We start from the raw sequence: 27,513 nt of genomic DNA, 5'->3' as shown, positions 1-27,513 counted from the left end.
AAGCTATCACGGTCACAGTTTTGTTGTTATAAAACATTATAAGAAATTCCTGTTGTGTTAGAGGTAGACGTGCACTAGAGTAATAATGCACTGGGGCTGAAAATTACAGCTTAAAACACATAAGTACTAAAGGCCATCTTTTGAGGGGCAGCACTTCTTATTTGGGTTACATTGTTTGATTCTAATAGGATGTAACAGTCATTAATCTTTATTAAGGACCACAGACCAAAACCATTTGAAATGGCACCTGGTGGGGAAATTTCTAATTGTTGCCACATATTTCCGCAGTCAGATCTGAAGTTTGTATTCGGTTGCCTAACATGAGCAATGTGGGAGATAAATACCAATTAGGGATGTTTGCATTCAAGAAGCTCTTAAACTGGCCAGAATTTAACAAGGTATTCCTGCTAGGAGAGTGCCACATGTGGTAAATAATCACGGTAAATTATGAATGCTATTAATAAAAAAAAGGGAAGGGGGGGGGAACCTAGACAAATTTGGCAGAACAGCATGAACTGTGAGAATGGTTTCAATATGTGCCAAGGATGTGCTCCAGATCAGGTTACAAAGGAGTTAGGTTGACAAAGGGAAGAGCCTGATCTGCCTGTGCTACAAGGCTATCAGGCCTTTTCCAGCTGTTTAATCTTCACCTACGGAAATGAAAGCTTCAGGTTTTCTATCCCAAGCACTTTGAAGCTGCAGAGTATCTAGCAAGAAACTTGGAGGGTTGAGCCCCAGCACTGTGACCTCCTGGATGACTGGTTGAAGTGTTTTCATGCTTGACTTGTCTAGTAATGCCATCCCAGAGCAAATAAAACACCAACTTGGGAGCTGTCAGTGTTTGTTCAGATGCAACTTTCAGTTACCAGTTATTACGATGTCTTTTTTTTTTTTTTTTATTAATACTGAGTTCTCAGAGGGTTTAAAATGTGCTCTCTGCATTAATCACAAAGGCAGGAGTGGGAGTTCATTGCCACAGTGACAATTCTCTTGCACGGTTCATCTCATGGATGAGCAGAGTTTGCTGTGTCAAGTCAGGGACATTTCCTAGTTCAATTTTGCTGTCAACAAGAATACTAGGTGTTAGTTGTGTTTGTCTTTTTTTTTTTTTCTTTTTTTTTTTTTTTCTTTTTTTTTTTTTTTTCCAATTATTCAGATGGAAAAGATCAGTCTGGATGCAGCAGCTGCAAATAGAAGAATGAGCAGAGGCCCAGATTTTCCCTAACTATGACAACGAGCACTGCAGAAAGCCAGGGTAACCAGTGGGGTTAAAACCTCTTGGGCCTCTAGATAAGCCATCTCCAAAAGGGCTTGCTATCTACTGTGAAAATGAGTCAATAGATGTCATTAAATTAACATGTTATTCTTCAAATAATAAATAATTTCCATACTGGAGTAGATAAGTTATACCTACTGCCCAAGTAGGAGTTGTGATTAATATGCCGTATTACCTGCCGGAGCAGATAAAATCTCAAGAGCTGGAGATCTTGTTTTCATGCAGATAAGGCTAATGAGAGAATCAAAGGAAGATAGAAGCTTGAAAAAGTGATGTAACGCACGGAGCAAGTTATATCCTGTTGAAACTGTAAAGTAAAAGAAGTGGGCGGAAAGGCTTAGATATTGGGACAGCCCTAAAAGCCCAAACTCCATACCTGTAATATAATGGAAAGGGAACAGACATGTTTTTGCACAGAGTGTGTAATCTCTTCTTCATTCCTTATGATTTCATAGAGAGAGCTGTGTTTTCCTCTCTTCAGAAGACCACATTTCTCTTAGGTGGCATACTCTAAACAGCACCAGTGACAGGAGGTGGGATTTTGGGTCTTGGGTTAATTGCAAACAGGTAACAAAACCAAGAGACTTTTCTTGGTGCTCTCTTTGGCCTGAATCTAATAAACCAAACTCCAGTTAGGTATTTTTTTTTTATCTATTAGATTTTAAATATAGGAATAAATTGTTTTCTGCATTTATCCTATAATTTAATAAAATCCAGAAGGTTTCTCAGTGTCATCTAGTTTAACCTCAACTATTAAGCAAGGCTCCACAGTCATTACTCATCTGATCTCAACATCTTTTTCCAGAGGTATACCCCAGACACATTGCATTTGTCAATGTAGCAAATCCTTTTCTTCTTTCCTTTTTTTTTTTTTCTTTTGTTTTCTTCTGCTAGTAACCTTTTCCTCACTGACAAATTCACACTTTTGTTTTCCGATGCATAGTAAAGCACTTGGGTCATGCAGAACACTAAGATGGTGGTGATAGTAATAGCTGCAGTGATTATATAAAACCGAGAGGTTTTTTCTCCTGTGAATGAAGCTATTGTTCTTGTCCACAATATATTTAATTTTGGAAAGCATATTAATGAGAAATTTATGAAAAAGAGGTTGATACCTTCATAAAAGCATCAGTAAATTATGCTGTTCTGTGCATGTGCATGAGATACAGATGAAACGGTTCCAGTGTTGTTCCATTGGGAGTTAGTTGTCAAGTATGATTTTTTCTTTTTAATTTATTAATCACTCTTCTACTCTTAATTAAAATTAGGCTCTTTTTTTTCTCCATTTAAAGTAGCTTACGCTATTTGTCTAAGCATGTGAATCACTGGCTCTTTCCTTATTAGTATGTATTTAGTTACCAATTATCTGTTTAGAGTTGTTCTGAAATGTGCTACAACTTTTAGATCAATGTATGTTTGTGGGGGATTAATGTTGTGGTTTTGATGGTCAGTTTAATGTCGCTTAAGGTATGTTGTCAACAAATACTGCATAGGTTTCTGCCTTAACTGTGAATACATTAATGAGGTGCTGGACTGCCAGCATACAACTTGAAACAGAATTTGGAGATTGTCTAATTTTGCTTGGGGAAAAAAAAAACACCCATCTCCCCAGATTTTATCCTTTTTAATTTATTATACTAACGTATTATTTTTTAAAATACTATATGAAATCATACAGTGAGGCGTTTTATCTTACTATGATTATACAGATTTTTGAAAAACCATACAGAAATGAATATCTGAGTGATAATGTGCAGTAAATTTACATGAACGATCTTCCTTCTTCCTTAGATATTTGGGCAATTGGCTGCATATTTGCTGAACTATTGACATCGGAACCTATATTTCACTGTCGTCAGGAGGACATCAAAACAAGTAATCCCTTTCATCACGATCAACTAGATCGCATTTTCAGCGTAATGGGGTTCCCTGCAGGTAATTTATTTTCATTAAAGGTTCAGGCATAATGCTACTAGGTTGATTTTTTTTTTTTCCCTAAAGGAAATGACTAGTTGTTTGCATAGGTGTGAAGAAACTGTCAGTTTGATAGATTTGGAAATGCTGACGGGTATGGAACAATAGCACATGCCAACAAACTTAAACAATCTCTGTAGTTATTCCTTCTTGAGTGTTACTTAACATCACTTCCAGAATTGTAAATACTTCTCTTATTTTTCCCCCCACCAAAGATAAAGATTGGGAAGACATACGAAAGATGCCAGAATACCCGACTCTTCAGAAAGATTTTAGAAGAACAACGTAAGTGATGATAAAAGCACATTTCAGTGAATGTGGGGGAGAGGCAGAAATTGGCCCCTATTGTCTTGAAACTTTTTCAGGGGGGTGGGGTTTTGGAGTGTTGGGGTTCCAAAGCTGTGACAGATGTTCTGTTTTGAATTAGCTGTTTTGCTTGAATGGAGTTCTCTCCCTCAGGTACTTGTTAAAAGCATCAGCTGAATTACCTCCTTATTTGTTTAGAAGGGATCATGTGAAGTGCAATTTATGGCAGGCACAGACAAACAGAGTTGGTTTAACCAGTTGTATTACATGTTCAAGGTAACTTCATTCATTTTGTGAGAGAAGGAAGAGGGAAACACCTCTTGGTCCTTTTGTCCAGCATAGACCTGGAGACAGTAAAGTAGTGGCAGAAGTTTCTGTACAAAGGTCATGCGTTCAATAGGTTGTGATATAAAGCCTATCTGGGATCTGAGAACTTCCTTCTTTTACTGTTGCCAAGGGCTTTGGCTAAATTAGTCAGTAGTGGTGATGATAGATCAGAAGGTAGAAGGAACAACACAGACTTATGCTATAATGCAGGGGACAGGGATTTGGGAGTTTGGGGTTCTGTTTCCAGCTTGCCATGGATTCATTATGTTGGCTTTAGACAAGATGTGAAGCTTTATCTGTACACAAGGCTTCTTTCTTTTGAAAGTGGCTGTAGTTAACCTCTGGATTTGCAGATTCAAGGCCAGGCACAGGTCATACATGGTTGGGGCGTTTTTGAGCTTGGGAACTATAAGGACTGTGTGGTTTGCTGCAGGTTGGGGAGACAGAAAGGTTAACTTCTCTGCCAAATCCCAACTGGAAACAATAGCTTAACTGTTAGAAACTGCTGTACACCTTCTGTGGTGGAGTTGCTTTGGAAAACAAGTGTGAACTTCAAGTTGAGTTTCTCTGTCATATGCCAATGTCAACAGCTTATCCATATGCTATAAAAAGTTGCATGGTCTGTGGACATAATCTGCGCACAGTCGATACTAATGCTATTAGTGAAAAGCATACACAGTGTCAACTGCTTGATAAGTATCTGACGTATTTTCTGATAGCACTTCTTTTTACAGTTCACTTATTAAAGGCTGGTGGTTTTGTGGTCGCTTGGTATACTCCTATATTTTTAATGCTATATTATTTCAGAAATGTCTTTGTTTAACAATATTTTTCAGATATGCCAATAGTAGCCTCATAAAATACATGGAGAAACACAAAGTCAAGCCTGACAGCAAAGTTTTTCTTTTGGTAGGTACAAACCTAAGTCTTCTTTAGTTCTTTATTCTTCTGTGATGACAGGAGTGAAATGCATTTCTGATGTTAATGTCTGTGTCTGTTCTACCACCTCATTCTACTGAACACTGACATAAAACAAAGCTAGTTATCACCAACTGGGTAGTTTTGAGATCTATTTTCTTCATTTACATTTGTGCTGAGGGTGTGCTTAAACTGCTTGTACTCCAGATCTGAAGCTTTTATGTAATTATTATCTGCAAGGCACTTGTATACCCAGCCTCAGCAAACCCTTGGTCCCACGTGGTTTCAGAGAGCTAAAAAGCTCCCAAGAGTGCAAAACTCTTGTGAAGTAAAGGGAAGAGGAAAGGAAAATAAATGTGCACGTTCAAGAACATCTTGAAGAATTTTTTGTTTTGTTTTGTGAAGGGAGGCATTCACATATGAAGTGTGAGACTTCAAGAAAAAAATAATTAAAATTTCTTGAACTCAGCTTTCTGGGCTAAAATTGGAATGATCTGGAGGAAGAGTCTAACTGAAGAGAATAAGTTATAAGGGACATAATTAGTAAGCCCCTGAATTCCCCTGCTTTCCTACTGATGGTGAAAGCCACCAGAAAGCCTACTTTTGTGGCAGGGCAAAGAAGGAAATGGGCTGCTGACAGATTTTATGGCTAATTCATCAAGGCTGTGAATGCCAAGTTGAATCATCTGGGGTGGGTAGGCTGCTTTTCCAGGGGCAAATACTAACTAAATCTCTGAAGAATAAAAACTTACCATAGGGTGTTAAAAATATATTAAAAAAGCAAATAAGCTTTTCATGATGGAGAAGTAGTGAGGCAGGGTTATTACAGGGTGATGAAACAGGTAGGTGCCTACCCATGTATTCTGCTGTATAATCGTGAGCATGAGAACTGGGATTTCCTAAGGTCTCAGGGTTCTTTCTGAACATCATGAAGAAAACTTAGTTCACTTAGCAAGGTAGGTTTTCTGTAGGTTTTTTTCCTTAACCATTCTATAGCAAAGGGCCTCAGTAGTTGCTTTATCTTGTGAAAGATTCTCAAAACAGCAGAGTTTGAAGGTAAGGTGTGCATTAGGCCTCCAAATTGAGAGACTAGAAATGCATCTACTTCTGAAGCAGACTCCCTGAAGCTCCTTGTTCATGTCAAAGGTAGTAATGCTATTTCTTGAGGTAACCTGCACCTTGCAAGATGACCTACAAGACATCTGCTTCATTGGGCAAGACTTTGCACTAATATTTGCAGAATGTGTGGCACGTACAGAGTAGGTGAACATGGTACCAAGTAGACAGTTCAGGATACCAAATGACCCTTGACAAAGAGGCAGATACTGTGCCACTCTGCTGACTGACATTGAATGTTCATGTCCACGTGCAAGGGGGAATGTTTTCTGTCCAGGGAGATCCATCTGTTCTTGCTGCTCTGGAAAAGTCACCAGCATAGTATTTATAGCTATCATCTCAGGCCAGCCAGAGCCTGACAATCAGTGAGCTTGAGAACTGCTGAGATGTACAAGACTCTGATGAAGTCCAGTCTCACAGGCTTTCTATATTGTATTAGCACTTGCTAACCTGCAAGCAAATTGCATCCAGACTTTTTTTTCAAAAAAATCATTTTCTTAGAAGCTACAGAAAAACAGACAAAGAACGCTGTTTCACAGTAGCATCATTGATAGGCAGGATGCCTCCCTTAGAGTGATGTTGTGTGTGGCATCACCTGGGATGGACAAATTCGTTATATCCTCTGGGTGAGAGGGGAATGGTTAAGATTGTGAGCAGATCACTAAAAGGTCCTGGATATCTTTACGTTTTCTGCTGTGGTACAATAACACTGTCCTTAAATGAAAAAGAATACAAAACATATTTGGAGGCAGCCTTTGATGAGGATGAAATACATGTATGCCATTTTCTTTTGCTGGCTTTCCAGAGTATTTGTGTTGGAGGCATGGAGGATAGTTTGAGCTACAGTGCCGTTCACAGAAGGAATTTTATTTTCACTGTTAACTTGTATTAGGAGAGACTTATGTGAAAGCATGACACCATGCAATATAATCTGAGCACCCAAATTTCCCACAGTGAGTTTATCAGAATGTGATAAATGACTAGAAAGGGTATGTTATCCCTATAATTCCCGTTTAATACTACTAATATATTATAATCCTCTTTTATAGCCGGCTGCATTCAGCAGCATTCTAGCTAATAAATTTGTTATTGCTTTCCTCCTGGTAAGGAAGAAAGGTTACTAGGAAGGGTACATTCCTCTTTCTCATCTCAAAACCAATTAGAGTAGGGCTGGGACCTGTGTGCTCTGACTCTGAAATTTTGCTGGTTAGGGAGGTAAAGATTTATTCTTTATGGCTGAAAGTGATACGGAGAGTCTGGTCACACTCGGTCTCTTCTGACACGCTTTTCCTGTGCTAGGGAACAGTATAAAAGTTATATGTGTGTCACAACACTGTTATTTAGAAATCATGCTTTATGAACCTGTAATAGCTGGATTTAATGTTACTTTAGGACAGTGGTTTGGCCTTAGCAATTAATACTGCCTGCTACATTTAGCTGTTTTTATGTGAGAGCCATTCACAGCCATAGTATTTTGTGGCTTTTGGGAATATGCATTCTAGTTCTTGGGTACTTAACAAGAAATGTTAATTTAGGCTTGTCTGGGAAAGCTGCAGATAATTTAACAATTGTGTAATTGTTTGCAATTGTGCAATTGTGTATGTTTGATAGTTTGATGAGCTTTTTGCTGTTTTTAATGTTATGTTTGCAGCTTCAGAAACTTCTTACTATGGACCCTACAAAGAGAATTACCTCAGAGCAGGCTTTGCAGGACCCTTACTTCCAAGAGGATCCTCTGCCTACATCAGAGTATGTATTCCCTCTTCTGTGCTTTTCAGGAAGGCCTACTTTCTGCTAAATGCCAGTCCCTATTACGAGATGACAACTGAAAAATTCACAGGTGCCCACCTGTGTCCACAAGATGTAGTAGCTCAGTAGAGCTGCACGTCTTTATCTACTGGTGCCAGAACTGAGTGGTCATGGGCAACAACCCCCTGTTGCACTGGTGTTGTAATTCTGAGTGTGCTATCAAAGCCAGTGACAGTATTATGCCAGTATTTAGAGAATTCCTCTGTGCCCTGTTCTGTTCTAACTCACAGAGCCCTGCTCTCCATTACTTGGTTTCATTGTCTCTCTCACTAGGACTAGGACCATTCTCTGATCTACAGCCTGTTCCCATGCCCTTTTGTGCAGGGTCATAACAGTATGAGGAGAGAAAAGGGATCAATGACTACCACAAGTCCCCCAGGTTCCTTGTTCAAGGGGCTTGAGAGTACACATTTTGTGTATCTATATATTTTACTCTCATACATTCAAATGGTAGATGCAGTTGCTACTGGCAGACTTTCCTCTTCTAGTTTCTCTTCCCAGTTTTCAGGAGGAGTATGATCTGTAGGAGCTGGATGCAGAGGGACTTCCACCTTTGCTTTCACTGTTTCCTCAGCAAGCAGGCAACAAACACTGGAAGGAGGGAGCAGTCGCTGGAGTGCAAATGAAGTTGAGCTGAAACTAGTTGTTTTTTTTCCTTCATTTTTTTTCCCCTCTGATTAGATGAGCCAAAACACTACTTAGCACCTGGGTTAGGCACTGTTGAGACACTTCAGAAAATCATGCCATGTTGATTGTATCACAGTCTAAATGCCTTTAGCAATTCTGAATGCTGGCACAGAAGTATAAGAAATTGATACTGGTCAACGTCTACCAGTAAGTTTCTACGTAGCATTTACTTTATGCTGTCCTACGTAGGTCTATAGCTCCTCAGGGATTACAGGATAACATTATGATAAAGTATCTGCCATAAACATAAAGGAATGTTCCAAATCCTATTAGCCAGGTGAATTTAAAACCTGTCTTTTCCCTCTACGCAAGACCTGAGAAGCTAATTGAACGTAACTCAGTAGTTGTGATTGGCAAATACATTTGGCAAATACATTTAAGATCGTTGTAAATCAAGTAGGGGCTTACAAGGTGTTAACTCTCACTGGATCAGGCTCTTTACTCAGTGAGCCATGCATGCTCCAACCAGGTGTTGTGGAACATCTGGCTGCTGTGACACTGTATTTTGCCATTGGAATCAACAAGTGGTTGCTGTGGCATTTGGGCATGTTCAACCACGCCACGATTTCTAAACGATGGTCTCGTGCCAACAGCAAAGAGATAAGGCAGTATGATCAGCATCTAGCTGCTGGGATCTGCAGCTTGGGTGTTCAGTGCCACTCGCTCATGGAAACAGGAATCGTGAAATAAAAGAAATTTAAATTGTGTTATATTCATAATTTTAATATAACAGTAAGTAAATATATGTCATATGCATTTGTTGTGTGTTTACTGTGTTCCAGTGTATTTGCTGGCTGTCAGATTCCATATCCTAAACGAGAATTCCTTAATGAAGATGAACCTGAAGAGAAAGGGGATAAGGTATAATAAGCTTTTTTTTTTTTTTTTTTTTTAAGTATGCAAAAAGAAAGAGTTACGGCACTGAAATGAAAACTAATAAACGTGAACAGTTAAGCAAAAATGTGTTTTCCAGGCAAGGCCGTCTTAAAACCACTTTCCAGTGAGATTCGAAGTGTCAGATGACTTTGGGGTGTCTTGGGTGGTATCACCAAGAGTTTGCCCTGACCTGCGGGGAATGAGCTGGCTGAGTTCTGTCAGCGGTTGCCTGCTTTCAGCTGCCTTCATTCCAGGAGGACCTTGCCTACCTCCTCCTGCACAATGAAAATACACTGCGCTCACAAGAAAAGAATGGCATTTCCATTGTATGAATGGCATGCATCCAGCCATTTGAAAGGAGATGGTTGTCAGGGTCTCCAATAAATAGTGGCAGCCTGCTTCTGGCACTACATCAGAACATTTCATCCATCTGCACGCTGTTTCCTGGTCGTGTTCTAAGGGCCCTCAGACAAAAGAGTATTAGGGAGCATGAACTGTTCTGTAGTGACAATCCACTCTGAATACCCTCTTTCCCATAGTCCCCTTAGACACGAGTAAGAGCTTGTTTGCGTGCGTAGTAAGTTGTGGTGTGTTTGCAACTTATCTGAGTTCAGCCGTGCTACGTGACAGCAGTGATTGCCCCATCATGGTGTGGAGGCTGAACAAGACTGCTATAGTGTGTGATAGTGTACCATGAGGCACCAACTGAAAGGTATGGCTAGCAAAATGTGAAGAAAACAACCATAAACTGTAATTATCTGAGGGCTACAAGAGGACTGTTACTGTTCTGAGAAACTTTTAGACTACGTGCACCTTCTCTTTTCAGATTTTCTTTGTAGCATGAGAAACTAGCTGAGTTTAAACGGGTGCCTCTCATGATGCATTTCAGACAGCAGATTTTGTTTTCAGAACAGAAATTGTGGATTCTTCTGTACTGAGAACAAGTGGTAATGTCCTGGATTTTTTTGTCCAGATAGTTATTCAAAAAGAGGAAACTGAAAGACCTAAGCAAAAATAAAATCAAAGTCATGATACGATACTGATTTGGTTGTAATTTAGTTACTGGTGCTGCTCTAACTCGCACAACTTTAAAAATAAGAACAAGCCTTATGAATTAAAATGACTCTAGCTTTTGTTTAGGCAGTGTATTTAAAAGTAAGTATCTGTCTTTTCCATGGGAGCATTGGGAAGAAATAACAATGGAATGTTTATATTTAAAACAGCCATTATATAAATAATCTTTGAGATCGCTGGGGACAGTCACGTATTTATGCACACTCCAAATAAAAGTTTTTCAGACCGTGTAGGTAACTCAAGTTCTGCATTACTCATTGAATCTGTTCTCACAGCATAGAAAATGCGAAGGTAAAGAATATCCTCAAAACTGGATCTGTTCCATGCTTTGTTTCTTTCTGATGATGTTGCAAGTGAAAGGCCTTATTTATTTATTTATGATAGAGTTAGTTTCTGATTTGTTTTTAAAACAAAAGCCCTTGTATAGCCTTAGGAAACACAGAGGAGTTTTCTTTGTTTGTTTATTTGGAACTCCCATCTTAATTGAATAATCTTTAACATAAGCATCCTTTCTTCAGCGTGGCTAATTGTTAGTCAGCAAAGCTAAGCTGAGAGTTTGTAAAACAAAATGAAAGGAGTCTTCCCTCATTAAAATTGTGTTAGGATCAGAATTTAATTTTGGTAACGTGTCTGATAAATGGCACGTGGGCATATGTTGCTAACTTTAGCCCTTGTGTAGTGTTTGTTTAAGAATCACCATGAAATAAACTGACCTGTGGATATATATAGTCAGCTAAACTTTGTGCTAATGTCCAAAGAGCCAAACATCAGACCCATGATGAACCATGGTGCTTGATTCTGAGAGCTCCTGCTGTATTTTTTTTACAGTTAACAAAACTGCAGTTTTTCAGCTCGCACAGTAGCAATCACCTCACTCGCATCCCAACATCCCTATGAAAACACAAAGCTCAGAATCTAGCACAAGCACTGCCTTAGTTATAGGTGCTTGTTTGTATAAGTGAAGCCCAAACCATTATTTAAAGGATAAATTGCTTCTTAACAAATTTTATGACAAGCTAGCGTGACGTAAACGTTTAAGAGTAAGTCTCCCTGGAAGCAGAATCTGACCGGGATGGGATTTGAGGACTGCTCCTGGCAGGATATATTACTCTTCTTGCTAAATGTGGGATGGAAATACAAGCCATCTCCAACTCCTTGGAGATGCAAGGCTTCTTTGTAATCTTGAATAAATACATCACTGCAAATTTGATTTGAATGTGTCTTGGGAAACCGTGGTGGTGAATGTCACAGACACAGATGTTTATGTCATTTGTCTGAGGTAACGAAAAGCCTTCTCGGGGCTGAGAGCATCAATTTTGTGCTGGTGGCAATTGATCGTCATCGTTTCTGAGATGCAGTCTCATGGACTGCATTCCCAGCGCACCGCTTTTTCCAAGGTGCTTTTGAAAACGCAGGAGAGCAAAAGGGGCACGGCACCACACTGGTTCTGCCACAAAATTTCCTCGCAACCTGGAAGAAATTATGTGATTTCCCCGGCCTCGGTTTGCTTACCTTTCTGGCAGTGTCGCTGCCAGCCTCCTTCGGATTATTTGCATGACTGCGTTATTGTGTCATTTGTGAAAATTGGAAAAGTGGTTTGGATTCGGAGCGAACGGGGCTGTTGAAGCACTTTAGAATAATTGACTGTGGTTCACCACATCTGCCGCTGAGCACTAGTGAAATTTGGGGGTTTTTTGATTCGGCTCATTAGGTGATTACTGCTTTATAGAGAGCTCCTTCCACCCTCCTCTCTGCTCGTCAGGGCTGAGTGCTCGCTGCAGAAATCACCAGGCTCTCATTCCAGTTTTCGTGGAGCTTGCTTCGTTCACAAAACACAACCACAACAAAAAAACGAAGGTGAACCACGAGCTGAACACCCCCGTTTGAGGCCTGAAAGCCTTGCCGTGCTATCCTGGAGAGCGGCTGGGCCTGCCCCGTGGGCACGGCGCCACGACCCCATCACGGTGACGGCCGAGCCCGGCGGAGGTAACGGCGTGGTGTCTCTTCTTCCCCCTAGAATCAGCAGCAGCAGAACCAACATCAGCAGCAAGCAGCACCTCAGCAGCAGCCGCAGGCCGCGCCGCAGCCGCCGCAGCAGCAGCAGCAGAACAGCACCCAAACCAACGGGACGGCCGGCGGCGCGGGCGCGGGCGCCGGGGGCGCGGGCGCCGGGCTCCAGCACAGCCAGGACTCCAGCCTCAACCAGGTGCCTCCAAACAAGAAACCACGCATAGGGCCTTCAGGCGCTAACTCAGGCGGGCCTGTCATGCCTTCAGATTATCAGGTACCTCTCGGGTTCGTGCCCCTTCCGATAACGTAGAGCCAGAATGTCGTTTTCTCCCTTCCCCGCTGCGAGAAGGGATTGTATTTTAATGATTTTTTTTTTTCTTGTAACCTGAGCAGGCATGCTCTGATACATGAGATAAAAATGCAGGCTTAAAGCCTATTAGGGCTGTAAAAAGGTTTTGTGCTATGGTGAGTAATTTTCAATGGAATATGAGTTAGATTCGCTGCGCCCTGTAAAGGGTTGAGGACTGGTCCGCTCCAGGAAAGCACTTAAACATGTGCTTAGGTTTCTTTGAAAGTAATCATACTGAAACCAGGGGAACTATTTCATGAATGTAAATGCTGCATTAGATCAAGCTCAGAGTGCTTGGCTCTTGGAAAGATGAAATCCTGTGTGAGAAGCAGAGCCTGAGAAGCAAAAGCAAAATCAGAGCTAGGCTTTTCCATTTGATTTCTGCTTCGTTCTACCTCGTATCATCAAACCTATGGAATAATTCTGTAGTTTATTCTAATATTTTGTTAAATCTACTTCTAAAGTTAAAGAGAAAACGTGTGTTAGCACAGGAATGATGTTTTGGTTCATCAGTATGATTCATGCTGAAGCAGGGCATAAACATGCATTATTTCTGATGCGACCATTGAATGGATTTCCTGTTTTCCAGCACAGTAACATTCAGAAGTAAAAGCAGCATCACTGAGGTTTTTTTTTGACTCGCATGCTTGTCAGTGCTTACTAAAATATTTTCCACTGAAAAAGTGACTTGCACTAAACATACAGTTTGTGTGTTTATAAAATCATGTATGTTTGTAAATCAACACAGTCAGTGTTGATTGAACCATGTTCTTCAATACCGGTGAATATTTGCTCACCAGAACAGTAATAAGTTGAAAGCAGAATAATAGAAAGGTAGCTAGTAAGAGTATATTTTGACAGATGTTAGGGATTCTGTCTGCTTCAAGAGGACACCACCTTGGAGAATGCTGTTCAGGCTACTTTAAACTTAAATAAGCAGATGATATTTTTTTTTTAAAAAAGCAGCTCTGGAATTGCTGCGACTTACCCATCCAGACCTCCTCCACACACAATTGATTTCTCAGTGCCAGACATTTTTCTCTCAGTTCTGTTTTACTCCTAATTACAAATGATCATGAAGGGCATTGAGGGCAACTTAAGGGTAAAGACAGCAAGGTTGGTTTTTTTTGTTGTTTTATTTTTTTGTTTTGAAAAGTTGCAGACAGCCTTGAGGTCTGGACAGATCACTACAGCTGTCTGACTGCACAGTATTTATGGCTGGCCTGTTTTGGTCTGTATTTTGAGGACTGGTGTGCTGCATTTGATGATGTCCATTATAGAAACTTTACAGAGCTCTCTGAAATGTTGGCAGGCTTCCCACTTACAAGTTTTTAGCAGTCTAAATCCCATTTTTTGAGATAGTTAAGACTCCTTTTTACCCCCTGTGGTCCTTCCTTCTAAACTTTAACAGCATAGGCATCAAAATAATGATCTGTATGTTCTCGTTACGTCACTTGCTAAATTATATGGTCTGATTATCCTTTTTTGCACTTGTATTTGGCTATCTGCCCTTAAATTCTAGCTGTCTTCTGTTTGCAAAAGGAATGTCGGCAATTTGTACAAGTCTGACTTTGTTTTTTTTAAAAAAGGCAGCAAATTCTCTTCTGCAGAACAAAAATAAGCACAGGCAAATTAATATGTTCTTGTAGTCTTATGGCATTAGTTTTACTCCTTTTTATCTTACTCAAAAGTAGGAAGAATCCTCTTGTGTTGAGCTTCTTTTAGACAGTGATCTAAAATTGCACTTGAGATTTTTTTGTAGTTCACCAGCAACAATATATGTTACTTTTAAAAACGACAGTAGGAATTTTTGTTGAATTTTACTGAGCATTCCTTATGAGACCTCAGGTTTTTTGCTTATCGCAGTAAGCTGATGCTTTCCATCCAGAACTAGTTCCTATAAAGCTGTTACCTCCCAGACTGACCCTTGCTAACAAGTGAAGTTACTCAGTGCAATCTACTGGTTATCCAGATACCACATTGAGATACGGTGGTCTGCAGGACTGGACAGTTCTGTCTCTAGCAGTGCTGTGTTTCACCTGGAAACAAAGGGCAGAAGTTTTACATTGCCTGAACTTTAGGTTTTTACTCTTCATCATCCAGCTGAGAAGTTGCCAGGATGCTTCCACAGCTCTCCTAGTTGGGATCTGGTGGGTAGATGAAACCACCAACTTGGCTCTTACCTTTGCTGAGCAGTTGTGGAGAATGCTGTGTTATGGACCTGCTTTATCTGTGGGATTTCCATTCAGAATTCAAACTTCTCCAGAGGTTTTCTGTAGCTCCTAATTTTTATATTTAATCAGAATATAGTTTTTTACACTCTTTTTATGATGTTCATAGTTTCCCACAGTCTTGCTGATGACTCTTGCATGTAGCCAGGTAGAACAATCCCCTAGACAGTGAACAGAGATCTTTATTGAAGGACCCTGCACTTAGTTTTGTTGAAAAGAAATTGTTAGCTGTTTAAATAGTATATTTTTTTGTAGACGCTCCATTCTTGTGGATTGGGGTGAGATTTACCTTGCTAGAGAGTCTCCTAAAAGTACTGCTAGAGCAGTTCTTTTCATACAAGTGATTTTGCAGATCATTATTAATTCTTAACGAGGAATGGATATGGTAATAAACATGCAAATTAAGCAGGCTGGAGGTCACAAATGATCCATGAATTTGGCTTGCTGAGATTGAGGTCCACTGAGCTAACATCTCAAAGATGTGGAGGGGGAAAAAATATTTAGCACATACATACAAATTTGAACATACATGTGCCCATCACTAAGAAGCTCTTTTTGTTTCCAGTAGATAAGGCAGCAGGTTGAAAGACTCACCTAAAATTATAATACTTTATCTTACTGGACATTTTTTTGGTTAGATAAATTAAGTAGTTCCTAAGTTATGATTTTCTTTTTCTAAGGGACAGAGTAAGGTATTTCTCTGTACTGTTTTAGTATTGCCTATCTTGAAAAGGGTGCTTTTGGTACTGGTAGTTGTTTGTTGTTGCATTAATAGTGCTTACAATAATGAGAGACGTGAGTTAAAGAAACAGCTGTTTTCTCTTTTGTCTTGTGCATTTTTTTCTGCTTTGTCTTGTGTATTTTTCCTTCAGAAATAGGTGTGCCCATGCAGTACTTTCAGATATCTGCCAGTGACGTGGTGTACTTTCTGTGGTGTGTTAAGCCTGATTACAGAGCAGATTTTATGGGACTTTAAACAGCAACACTGTTTAGTTAGTTTCTCCAACAGTCAAATTTTAATTAGCTTCAGAGAGGCTGAAAGTTTCCTGTGCTGCGTGGTCCTAACAGGCTGGTTTTCATTCCCCTGTTCCCATTCTCTTTTTCTCCAGCACTCCAGCTCACGCCTGAGTTACCAAAGCAACATTCAGGGATCTTCTCAGTCCCAGAGTACAATGGGCTATTCCACATCATCTCAGCAGAGCTCTCAGTACCATCAATCTCACCAGTCTCACAGGTACTGAGAGGCTTAAGAGACTGCACTCAAAAAAAGAATGGACTAAAAGCCAGAAGACTCCAGCAATATGAAGTTCATAACGACGAGAAGAACCAAAAACACAAACTATGATGCAGAATTAAAATTCACAATTGCAAAAGGAAAACTTTACTTACTGAAGACTTCTTTTTTTTCCTGCCCCTTTATTGCCATAAAGGAGATTCTCGTGAAGTTTTCCTTCCTCCCTCCCTTGCATGTGCTCCATTGTGGTTACTCTAATGAACCCTTCTGATCTGAACCCAGCACTTAACTTCTTTAACCTTTGGAATTTTGAAGGATTCCTGGTGCACCTTCCTTATGCTGTAGTGATTGCCATAAATCTGTCTTTTCAATCTCTTTGATGGGATTTTAAAGTTTTAAAATCTTGAACTCCCAGGCTTTCAAGCTTGTATATAGTTAGTTTTATACTAGGCAAACCAGTTTAGCTATACAGGTATATTGCACCTTTTTAAAGCACTATGTTATTTTCACAGGATATTACTGTTTTGCTCATGGATGTCAAGAACAGCAAAATTTTACTGTTCCAGAGTATTTTACTATTCTGTTTTTATTAGTCTAGTTTTCAGGCGAGGTCTTAAAAAAAAATAAAAATTAAAAAAGAAAAAGAAAAAAAAAAGAAAAAGGAAAAAGAAAAAAAAACAACCCAAGTCTCTGCAGCGACAGATATGCTTCTTGCTACTGGACTGAACACCAAACAGAAGATTGCTGATATTTCTTAACTCATTCACATTGAATTCTTGAAATCACAGTGATCATGCTCTGACTAGTTTTAAACTAAGCGTTGTTTTAAATGAAACCAGGACAGTCACAGAACAAGGAGATGCTTTCAGGATTTGTTGGAAACAGAAGAAAGGAATGTCTTCCCAGGCTGGACACCAAAATAGTCAGGAAAATGTATTTACTGCCCTCAAATTTCAGGAGGAATGTGGTTGGTGGCTTGTTTTTCTGTTAAGCAGCTGATTAATGTATGCGAGAGTTCTATCAACGTAGCTTCTCTTTCACATTCCCGAGTGTGACAGAAATACCAAGACTTATAAAAACAAATACATTTAATCGTTTTATGTTAGAATTAATAATGAAGAGAAATTCTTGTGCAGTTTGAGAAGCATGTTGAAAATTCTTCCTTTTTCATGTTTGCAATGCATACTCTGTGTCCCTCACATTGCTGTGATTAACCCAGATTAGTTACACCAGATGCGCTTGATTGCACTGAAATGTTTCTTTTTCCCTAGAGCAAACATGTTTTGATTGTGCCTAAGGACTGTAAGTGGATGGGTAGCTGGCAGAAAATCCCCAGTAAATAAGCAGAGTTCAGAAGCATAATCAGAGGATCATTGTCCAACTTCTGTAACCACAGTTATTCGGAGAGACACAACATATAATTTGGGACAGCTTCGTTTTTCCTTCAGCCTTCAGAAATAAGGCTGATTCTTCTTGCAGAAAATCTGGAAAAAAAATTATTAATGCGGTTAGAAAGCTACCGGCAATGTCACGTCGGTGAGCTTCTAAAGCTGGTGCTCAGAGAAGAGGTACAGTGAGATGAGTTTATGTGTAAACAGTCAATGTTACAATCATAATACTGTGCCCTCCTCTGTCCTGTACCCATACAAAAATAATAATAATAATAATAATAATTGTATATACCTGCACACGTTCACACTGAAGTTGTGATCAGCCCCAGCAAAATGCTGTTGGATCTGTTTGCTGTCAGGAGAATGGTTTTTATCACAGCCAGGCTGGAACTTAATTCTACTCGATTTGATCTCCTGATCACCTTTACTGTCCCTTTCCCCCTCAAAAATGTGTTGTTCTCATGCTTTTTTGCGAGCTGTTGGCTTAGTTTGGACATGTCCACCATCCTGTGGTTTCGACCGCACCCAGCTTCTCTAGAAGAGTGACCAAAACCTGCTTTTGTCATCAAATAGGTAAGAAGGTGGTGAAAAGGAAAGGAAGCAATTTGAAAGAAAAATAATCACATTTGTTTTCCGGGGAAAAATGGTCTCCCAGAGGATATTTCTGATGTGTAGCCCTTGAAATGCTACATGCACCCCAGTGGGCTGTTGGGAAGGTCAGCTTTTAATTGTTTATTTCATTGCAGTGAATCTGGGGTTACATCCTTCCTGTAAATCCAACGTCCCACCCCTTACTGATGTTAGCTGAGGTACCTTGAGCTACTGGACATTCGGCCAATGCCATGAAGCATCATTTTTTTTTAATATATTTGTGAAATGCATTTCACATCTCTGGAAGTTAACCCATGGCAGAGTAATTGTTGTCCCCTCCTGTGCCTCTCAGTTTGCCCCAGATCCTTTTGTCTCTTCCTGACGTTTCTTTTTCCCTGCTGTGACCTGAGGCTGAGGATCAGCGTTCACGCAGCGGCGGGGAGACCCCTTACCGTGTGGTTGTGCCGGGCTCTTGTGCCAGCAAGGCAAAACCACGGTGTAGATGAACCTGTGTGTAGTGTGAGCCTTCCCAGCACTGTAAGGTCCTTCGATTGAGTGAGCTTCCAGCTTCTAGAGCAACTGCCATGCCCTGTGCCCAAGCTGAGCGGATATTTCTGCATCTGCTACACCAGGTAGACGGACCCTGCCCAGTCCCTTCTAGATTTTGTGCACACACACGGAGCTGAGCTGACTCCTGTTGCTTTCGAAGGTTCAACTGGAAGGAGAGTGAGCGAAAGCAAAGGAGTCTGCTGGGAAATGTGCGCTGTGCACGCTCCTCTCGTTTCTTTCTGTCTCCTGGTTGGGGAATAATTTGCCTTTTCTTGCGTGCTTGCTGTGCGTTTTGGGGGCGATGGCAGTCATTGTGAAAGAAGCCTTGCTTTTCAGGGGTCATGTCTTGAGGTTTTAGGGAGTGAACGGTGTGGTGTGTCACGGGAAGCCAGGACCACATCATTTTGATGCTAGTTTCTGCAGTTCGGTTCGTACTCCCAGCTTTGCCTTCGCCCATCAGCTCTCTGTCCCTGCCGCAGTGTTTCACAGCGGGACGTGGCGAGGCGAGGGACCCCAGCAGGGGTGGTCGCTCCTTTTTGTGTGCAGGAGGGCAGGGCAGGCTGCTGAACTGCACAAGGAAGGAGAAATAACAAGGAAAGCTGCGAGTCCTGCACTGTGGCTGTGACACTGTACCCGGGGAGGGGGAGGGAAGAGCATCCTTAGCGGGGAGGGGTGGCGGGAAGCCAGAAGTGGTCCAATATGTATAATATTTTATATGAACATAATAAGCCTAGTTCCCCTTCGTAATCTTCAGGAATGGTACTTTAACACCATGAAGCAAAGAATTGTTTTAGGATTAAATAAATGTATTGTACATAAGGCCATACGTAATCTTCTAAAAAAAAAAAAAAAAAATGTCGCCAGACAGGAGCGATGTGTATTACTATATGAAAAGAAGTCCTTAATGCACTGTTATCTCCTAAATATTTAGTAGTAAATTAATACTATTTAATTTTTTTAAAAATTTGTCTTGTGTAGACACTAAAAAGTATTACACAAAATGTGGACAGAACGTGTCCTTTTTAACAGCAATTTAAAGAACTTTTTATATATGTAAGGTAGTATACTTTTCAAAATTGTTCTAGCTGTATTTTCCCATGTTTACTCTTTGTGGAAGTGTGCCTGTCTCTACTCAGTTACTTTTTTTTTTTTTTTTTTTCCTAATACCTTCGTGCACGCATCTTTCATTTCTGTAGTTTTCGTTAGGAGCTGCTGTGTACGCGCCCTGTGCTGCCGCAAAGCGCTGCCGCCTCCGACCAGTGGTGGCCACACTCGGCGATGGCCGTGCCGGTGGGTTAGCCAAGCCACAAAGCGAAATACTTTTCTCATTCTAGAGTGAAGAGTTTACTGCTTTTAAGTTGTCCCGATGTCACTCTCAAAATGACTGTTAAAACGAGACTCTGAGTTCATCGCATTTATTTTATATTCTTGGTTGTAATGAAATGGAATTGACTTTGCTTCAGTGTGAATTTTTTTAATAAAATAATATACATTTGTAATAATAATAAAAAGTTGAAATCACATCAGCGTGCTGAAAAGTTTCTGTAAACATTGGCTTTGGGCTACAAAGAGGGAAAAATACAGCCCGCAAAATTGCAGTTGTAATTATATTCAGGATGTTTATGATCGCATGCACCACACAAAACAAAGCTTGCGAAACCTCAGAGCTGAAATTATAGCGTTTAAAATGCCCACGAGGATATTCATGGTGATGTGTCTATCGGAACAGAATGAAGCCTTGTGGAAAACAGAAAGGACGGGACGCTTCTCTTTAGGTTTTGTCCTCTGCTGAAAAGTTGTTCCGGCGTGCCACGCTGATGCCGCTTGTCAAGGCTCATTGTTACCAGCGTGACGATCCTACAGATTTGTCTTCTGGGAGGAGAAACAAATAAATAAATGGGATAGAAAGAAACGCTTTGTTACTGCATGCTGCGCCTAAATGTCCTCTTGTTTATTCCTCCCACCGGACCTTGCAGGGTTTCAAGGATTTCAGCTGGCAACGTGGACAGTACGAGGTAGAGCACACTGTTGTTTTTCAAAGGGGATTTTTGTGTGCTTTGCTTATCTGTGTATTTCTATCCCATCTAGTCGTTGCTTTGCAGACAGAATGTAAACTTACTCCAAAAATCCCACTGTTTTCTCCGTAACAGATACGCGGGTAAGAGTGGTTGGGGTTTACTTGGACTAGAGATGACGTTAATAAAGACGATTCACTTCCCTGCACAAAGGTAAGATCAGGATTAGCCTTTTGCACAAGGATAATACTGACAGAGGAATTATGAATGATTTGTCCATAATATTTCCAGGGATTGATTTTACACTTGTAATGTCTTTCTCCAAGAAGTATGGAAATGCATTTTAGGCCATACTTACAGGGCGCAGGATCCTCAGAAGGATTCATATGTAATCCTAAATGATCAGCTGAATGGCAGGTTTCATTAGCTGTAATTTTAGGAAAGGAAAGTGGCGTGTTTTGGAATGCCAATATTTAATTTGATATCTATGGAAGCTTAATCTTTTAAGCCACTGGTGTGGTGTGAGTCGTACGTACCTATTGTGTTAATGATGCTGCCTCGGCGTTTCGCTGTACCCCCCAGTCTGTCTGCATCCATCCATCCGTCACCTCTCTGCACACCCGCTGTTGTTTTACTACAGGTCAATGTGCAGGAGTAGCGTGAGAAGCAATTTTCACGTGCTCTTTGAACACAGAAAACGTGGTCTTGGTGCCAAATACTATCAGTTTGATCTGACTACGCTTGGAGCTTCAGCAAGCATCATTCCAATAGCCAAAACATTTTGGTGCTTTACCTGTTATGTTTTTAACAGGTAGGTACTGCTCTTTTGCATTCCAGAGAACTTCATGTCCTTGTTTAAGACTTTAAAGAAAAAAAAAAAAAGCTTAATTTTATTTTATTATTTTATAGGAACAAAGAAAAATATTATTGCACGATGACTACGATGATTGTTTCAGTGGCCAAATAAATACTTACTGGAGCAATAATTGTTTGAGGTAGATTAAAACCACCACCAAGGCTATGAAAGATATGTGTGTGGTTATGGCTGAGCTGTTGAAATTGCCGTGTGAGTACCGCAGCGTTGTGTTGCAGATATTCAAGATAACCCAGGGTAGATACATTTGAAAAATAGAGCTATTAGGATTTAAAGTCTGAAAGCAACGCCAACCTGCCTAATAATTTTTATGTAATGTGCTTCTCTTGGAATGCTATAGGATGTTTGTCCAGCTTTGTGCTGCTAAGTGTGTTGCATGGTCTGTAAGAGGCCGTTTCTGTGATTGATTTGTAGCATGTTCTTCAAAGTCTCTTGAAGGGGACAGAGAATTTGGGAGCGTGTACATACACACATGTTGCATGGAGTGAACACACAGCTACAGGTAATATTCAGCAATATGTTCCTTTACCTAATACATCTTCTAATGCTGCTTGGCAAGAAGTTACGTGAACCTCCAACTCCATCCCAGTCTGTTTTCAGAATGCAATTTTGCTTTGTGAACATTAGCAGTGAAGGTTATTAAAAATATAACACATTATTAAAGAAGAATCTGCATTATTTTTAAAATACCATTTTTAAAAATAAGGAACGAAGAAAGCAGGTGCCTTTTACCGATTCCTCAATGTAATTACGTCTCACAAGCCTAATGAAGTGTCTTACACGATGAAAAAAACAGCATGCGAAGCACTGAAGAAAGGAATTCTTTGCAGCTCTCCTCAGCAAATAGTTCTAATCATGGACCAGGTCCTGCTGACTGATGCATGGCTTGGTAAGATAGTTCCCTCCTTCCACTTGCAGGAATTTCTTGGGATGTTAGAAAGCAAAAGGAGTGACAATATTGTGGCCTTTTGGTCATACAAGTTACAGTGCTATCACCATATACGTTATAAAGCTATCAAGTTCGGGCAGCAGAAGTTCCCCAGAACACGATGAGCTAATAAATACATTTGAAAATGTATTTTTAACATATACATTCTTAAAAATACTTCCCACTGCTATCAGTGCCACGTGGCACAGCCCAGCTCTGGCAAGATGACCTCTTGCTCTGAATGCGTGGCCCGGCCAGGGGCACGGCTGTCAGCTCGGAGCCTGGTAGGCAATTTACACAAGTGGACGCTGGCCTTTAACCCCTGCGCTTAGGTCTCACGGGTCTGTGGAGGAGCGATTGATTTTTAAAGAAAACATACTTTCCTGGCTGAAAAGGGAGCCAAGGAACTGCAAAATAAAAGGCTCAAAGTCTCACCGCAAGTCTCCTGGAGCTCTCTTTGATAGATAGTGCTAGAAGATGTCTGTAGATCGTCAGATCATGTTATTACTGCTAGACTGTACAGCGCAAAAACATCTGGTTTTGGTCTTGCCTTTATCTAATATGATGTAGAACGAGTCATTTGTGAAATTGTGATTTCTCTTTTCAACCTATTGGAACGGTGTGAGTCGTTCTTGCAGTGGTGCACGAGAAAGAAGGACAGTTTCCAATACTTTGGTTTTGGCACTAAAAGTCTGAATGTTAACGAAGAGATGAGGGCTTCTCCCTTGGTGGTGCCCTCTTGTTACAGCAGAGGCCCAGGCAGGCAGAGTTATTTTATGGCATTGTGTAATGACTGCAGTTCTTTGAAATCATTTGGGTCTTGAAGAGCATCATCTATGTCAAGAATAGGATCACAACTGCAGAAGCCATACATAGGTAAGTTGACTTAAGTGAGTAACCTTTAGTGACTGCTGTGCACACAGCCAGCACACCGACTCAATCGTTCTTGCCAAAAAGCTTATGGACTTTGGTCTTACCAGCCCATAAATGCATGAATATTTGCATAGTTTATGGTTTCAAAATGCTCCCGCTGGTAATAATAGAGCCTTTGTTTAAGAGCTTTTCTTGTTATTGTTGGGTGTTTTTTGCAGCTTGCAGTATCCCGCAAGCACAGAAAACAAATCCCGACCCATGAAACAAAACAATGGAGACATCTACGAACACGCCCTGGTGGGTACGTCCCAGCGGGGATTTACAAGGGTTGCTGGGCGAAAGCTGGAAGTCCCCTGTGCCTTGGAGACAGGTCCGGGCAGCAGGGGTGCAGTAACTTCTGTTATCAGCCCGCGTGATGCTGGAGCTGTGTAAGTGTATTTGAGTCACCCGAGATCTTGATGTGTGCCGTGTTTGCGCGCTGGCCGCACGCTTTCATCTCCGAGAGCTCAGCCTGGCGTGATAACACGTACGTATATTTGGGCTGCGGAGAAAGGCTCGGCTCGGGTTTGTTAGTGGAAGCCTTATAAAACAGCTGTCAGTGGGCTGCGTGTGCTGGAAGATGTAAGAAATGCCCTGCCAGCGAGATCAGAGGCAGGCATATTCTTCCCCCCCGTAACGTGCCAAACTCGTATATCAGCCGCGGTGCGTCATGCGGTTATTAATACACAGTGGCTCTGCTGTTCCCAGACCGTGTTATCGCTGCAACTTCTCCTGTGTCGGAGCTGAGGGAATCCATCTGTGTTCTACCTGGCTCCTTCGTGATGTTCTGCCTGGTGCTGTGGGGACAACAGCAAATCCACTGGTCTGTGGCTCTGTGTAGCCTGCGGACTACCTGGAAAATCAAATCCAAAGAGCACCACAGCGGTGTTCAGTCTTGCCCTTGTATGGCCTGAGGTTCCAGTGCGTGGGATGTGACACGAATGTGGAGAGGACAGGGCAAGGGAGTGGGAAGGATCCCTACTTCTGCAGGATCGGGGATGGTTTCTGCATATGCCACAGGTGGATGTCAAAGCAAAAGACACTTGTGCTTCGGGATTTTGGGCTCTTGCCAGACAGGTGAACTTCAGTAGTGTGCTTATATTAATTATTAGGAAATGTCCTGAGTTTATTTCGGTTGGTGTGGCTAATAAAACCATGCTGACATTGAGAGTCTTCTGTTGAGTTAAAAAAAAAAAAAACAAATTTCCTATGTCTCGTTCCTCTCGTGCACATGTCCGAATACGGAGTTAAGGAATAGTCTGCTCCCCAAAAATGCAGTGACAGAACCGGATACCCTGCGTAGCCAGAAGAGCAGTGCACGCTAAATATAACAGTGCTGAGCCGTCCTCGGGCGGGTTTCAGGTTTACACGATGCCCGGCAGCCTCGGGTGCTGCAGGCCAGACGTCCCCCACCGCGTAACGCTGGAGCTGCTGCTGGGAAACTCGGTGTCCTGAGCGAGCCCCCAGTGCCCTGAGCCCAAAGCATCTTGTCTGCAAGAGTCGTTTGGGTGTTGGCTGTGGTGTTTGCAAAGCATTGAGTGAGCTGGTCCTCCACGAGCGGTGCGGGTGGCACAGATGTTGCCTTTGGGGTTGCTGCTCCAATGCAACGCGCGGTCACGGGGCAGCTCCAGCTGCGAGGCCCACGTGTGGAGATGGAAAAGGGAGATGATTACCCAAGCCCCGGGAGCAACGGGCCCACCTTATGCAAGCTGTCAACGCACGTTGCGGTGAGTGGGAGTCGCAGGAAAGGTGCCAGAAGTCCCCGAGGTGAGCCGGGAGGGGCTGCGGCTGGGGCGGGAGAGGCCCCAGTGTTCAGGTCTGTTCTCTTGGACGCTCTGCAAGCTCTGACTCTTCAGGCAAACTCTCTGAACTCTCCAAAGTCTGATCGTGAGTCCCGCCTTTGCCAAGGAGAGAGCAAGCAGCTGAAAATGTGAGAAGGATTGGGGCCCGCAGCGATGTGCCAGCTGATGTTGCTAGGAAGGCCCAGCAAGTCCCGTGCTTGGGTGGCAGTAGGACTTTTGGAAGGGTTTTTATTTGAAGCATGTCCTTCTGCTTCCCTGCAGCATCCCAGACCCAGTGCTGCTGGGTCCTGGCGATCTCGGGGAGCTGCCTGACAGCTCTGGTGTTTGTTGGTCAGGACGCATAAGGTTACGGCACATTGTAGTGCACACCCTGAGCTTTGGGCAGGACAAACATCCAAAGACCTGCACCGACTCCAATGACCTTCCCACTCCACGAGAAGATAGCCAGACCTTCCTGAGAAGCCCTTGGAAGAAACATTTGGACACTGAAACACTGGAGCACGTGCAAGCTGAAACCCTGCTGCCCACCAGCCCCCCGAAATGTCTGTCCTCCTAGACGTCCTCCTAGATGTCCTCCTAAAAGGACGTCCTCCTGCAGAGCCGGGGAGAGCCGGGGCTTTGCCGCCCTGCCAGCAGCGGGTGTCTCTTTAGGCAGCCAGTGCTGTTTATCAGTTTGGGGTTGTGTTTTGTGGGTTTCCCTCCTGATAGAGAGCTCCGTGCGATGTTGAAATTCACGTTTCTTGACAGGAGTTTGGCTGAGGGCTCTCCATCGCCTAAACCACAAGCAGCTTGAGCACGGGTCGGAGCCAATTGCTTTCCCAGAGCCTTTTGGAGAGCTGGCTTGTGCTGGCTGCGCTGCCTGGCCTCAGAGCAGAGCTGCTGCAGTCTGATCTGGCTTTTGCTAGAGGCTTGAAAACAAAATAGATGCCCCAGCAGTTGCCCTTTTTTTTTCTTTTTTTTTTCTTTTTCTCCTGGCTCCTCACCCACCTCCTCACAGCGCTGCCAGCTCCCACCAAGCCTCCCTGCACCCATCCTCACCTCCAGCTGGCCGGCTGGGTGCTGTGCTTGGCACCGGGCCGCAGGGGAAGGGGCAGGAGGGCTGGAAGGAGAGGATTTTGCCGTGTGGATGGGGCTGAGGAGCTGGGCAGCCAGGCAGGGGGAGCAGGACCTCTGCCAGGGGTTGCCTGCCATCTGCTGGCAAATCCCACGGGATGGCTGGGGCTCGGCAGGGAGCTGCAAAAAGCAAAACCTCTGCTTGCCCCTCCTGCTGTGCCAGCTGCTTGGAGCATCCTGCTGGTGACAGAGGACACCGGGCAGCCCTCATGTAGGGGCTGCAGCAGAAGACCCAGACCTTGGTCCTACTCTTGGCTCCTTCTTGCTTCCCTTCGTCCCCCTCCGTGAAAAGCTGGGCTGCACTCAACCACTCAGTGCTGCCCGCTGTGGTTGTGGGTTTGGTTTTTTATTTCTCTGCTCTTTTCCCTTTTCTTCTTTTTTTTTTTTTCCCCAACCAGGACTGAATTAGGATGGGTTTTGTGGCTGGACAGCCTGGAGTAGTGCCGGACCCTGGTTGTGAGCAGTGCCAGTGGTGCAGAACAGATTTTGGTGAGATTTTGGGGGGGGGAAATTTGTGGAGGGGACAAGCACGGCTGCCCCAACCTTGGGGGGCTGATGCTGGGATGATGCTCAGGACGTCAGCACCTCGCATGCAGCTCTCTGGGGAAGCTCAGTGTGTGTGGGGAAGGGGCAGCAGCTCCCCAGCTCTGCTGCTGCACCGGGGCCCTCTGATGGGGCAGAGAAACGTGCTGTGCCCTGATATAACTCTGTATGGGCGGCCACGCCACACTCTGTGGAAGAAAACGGCACCCTCGGCCATGTATCCTGCAGGGAGCACGGCCCTGACAGCATCTGCAAGCAAATGAGCAGAGAGGCAGCAGCGAGGCCTCATCTGAGAGGGAAATCAGCATTTTAATATTCTGCGCGGGGCTCTGCTGGGTGGCCGGGGCCTGTAGGTGCCGTGTCAGAGCGACGCTGGTCATTAATAATAAACCCGATGCTGAGTGCCTGCTGGCGGGGCTCTCAGCTGAAAGGGGCAGGCAGAGGGGCTGGGGCCGGACCCCTGGCCAGGAAAGGGCTGGGGGCCGAGGTAATTAGCTAACGATGGGCACAGCAGGTGCTGCTTCAGCCCCAGGCCACAATTTCTCCACAGGCATTTCCCCGTAACCTGCCTCCAGAGCGATTTTTCTGTCAAACGGATCTGTTGCTTC

The 27,513-nt window shown here is 42.7% G+C and overlaps 1 protein-coding gene across 1 annotated transcript in view; it reads left to right on the top strand.

Moving 5' to 3' along the window:
- Nucleotides 1-20,239, top strand: part of CDK19 (cyclin dependent kinase 19) — a 111,557-nt gene extending 91,318 nt beyond the window's left edge. Inside the window, exons 7-13 of the mRNA XM_084514562.1 lie at nt 3,068-3,211; nt 3,466-3,535; nt 4,720-4,792; nt 7,569-7,666; nt 9,196-9,274; nt 12,381-12,647; nt 16,063-20,239. Coding sequence (XP_084370688.1) covers nt 3,068-3,211; nt 3,466-3,535; nt 4,720-4,792; nt 7,569-7,666; nt 9,196-9,274; nt 12,381-12,647; nt 16,063-16,194 — 863 coding nt within the window. The 3' untranslated portion in view covers nt 16,195-20,239. The remainder of the gene's footprint in view (nt 1-3,067; nt 3,212-3,465; nt 3,536-4,719; nt 4,793-7,568; nt 7,667-9,195; nt 9,275-12,380; nt 12,648-16,062) is intronic.
- The last annotated feature ends 7,274 nt before the right edge of the window (nt 20,240-27,513 follow it).

Source organism: Aythya ferina (genome assembly GCF_964211825.1).
Source record: "Aythya ferina genome assembly, chromosome: 3".
Lineage (NCBI taxonomy): Eukaryota > Metazoa > Chordata > Aves > Anseriformes > Anatidae > Aythya > Aythya ferina.
Note: the sequence above shows the minus strand (reverse complement) of the source record. Positions and strands in the feature narration are given on the sequence as shown.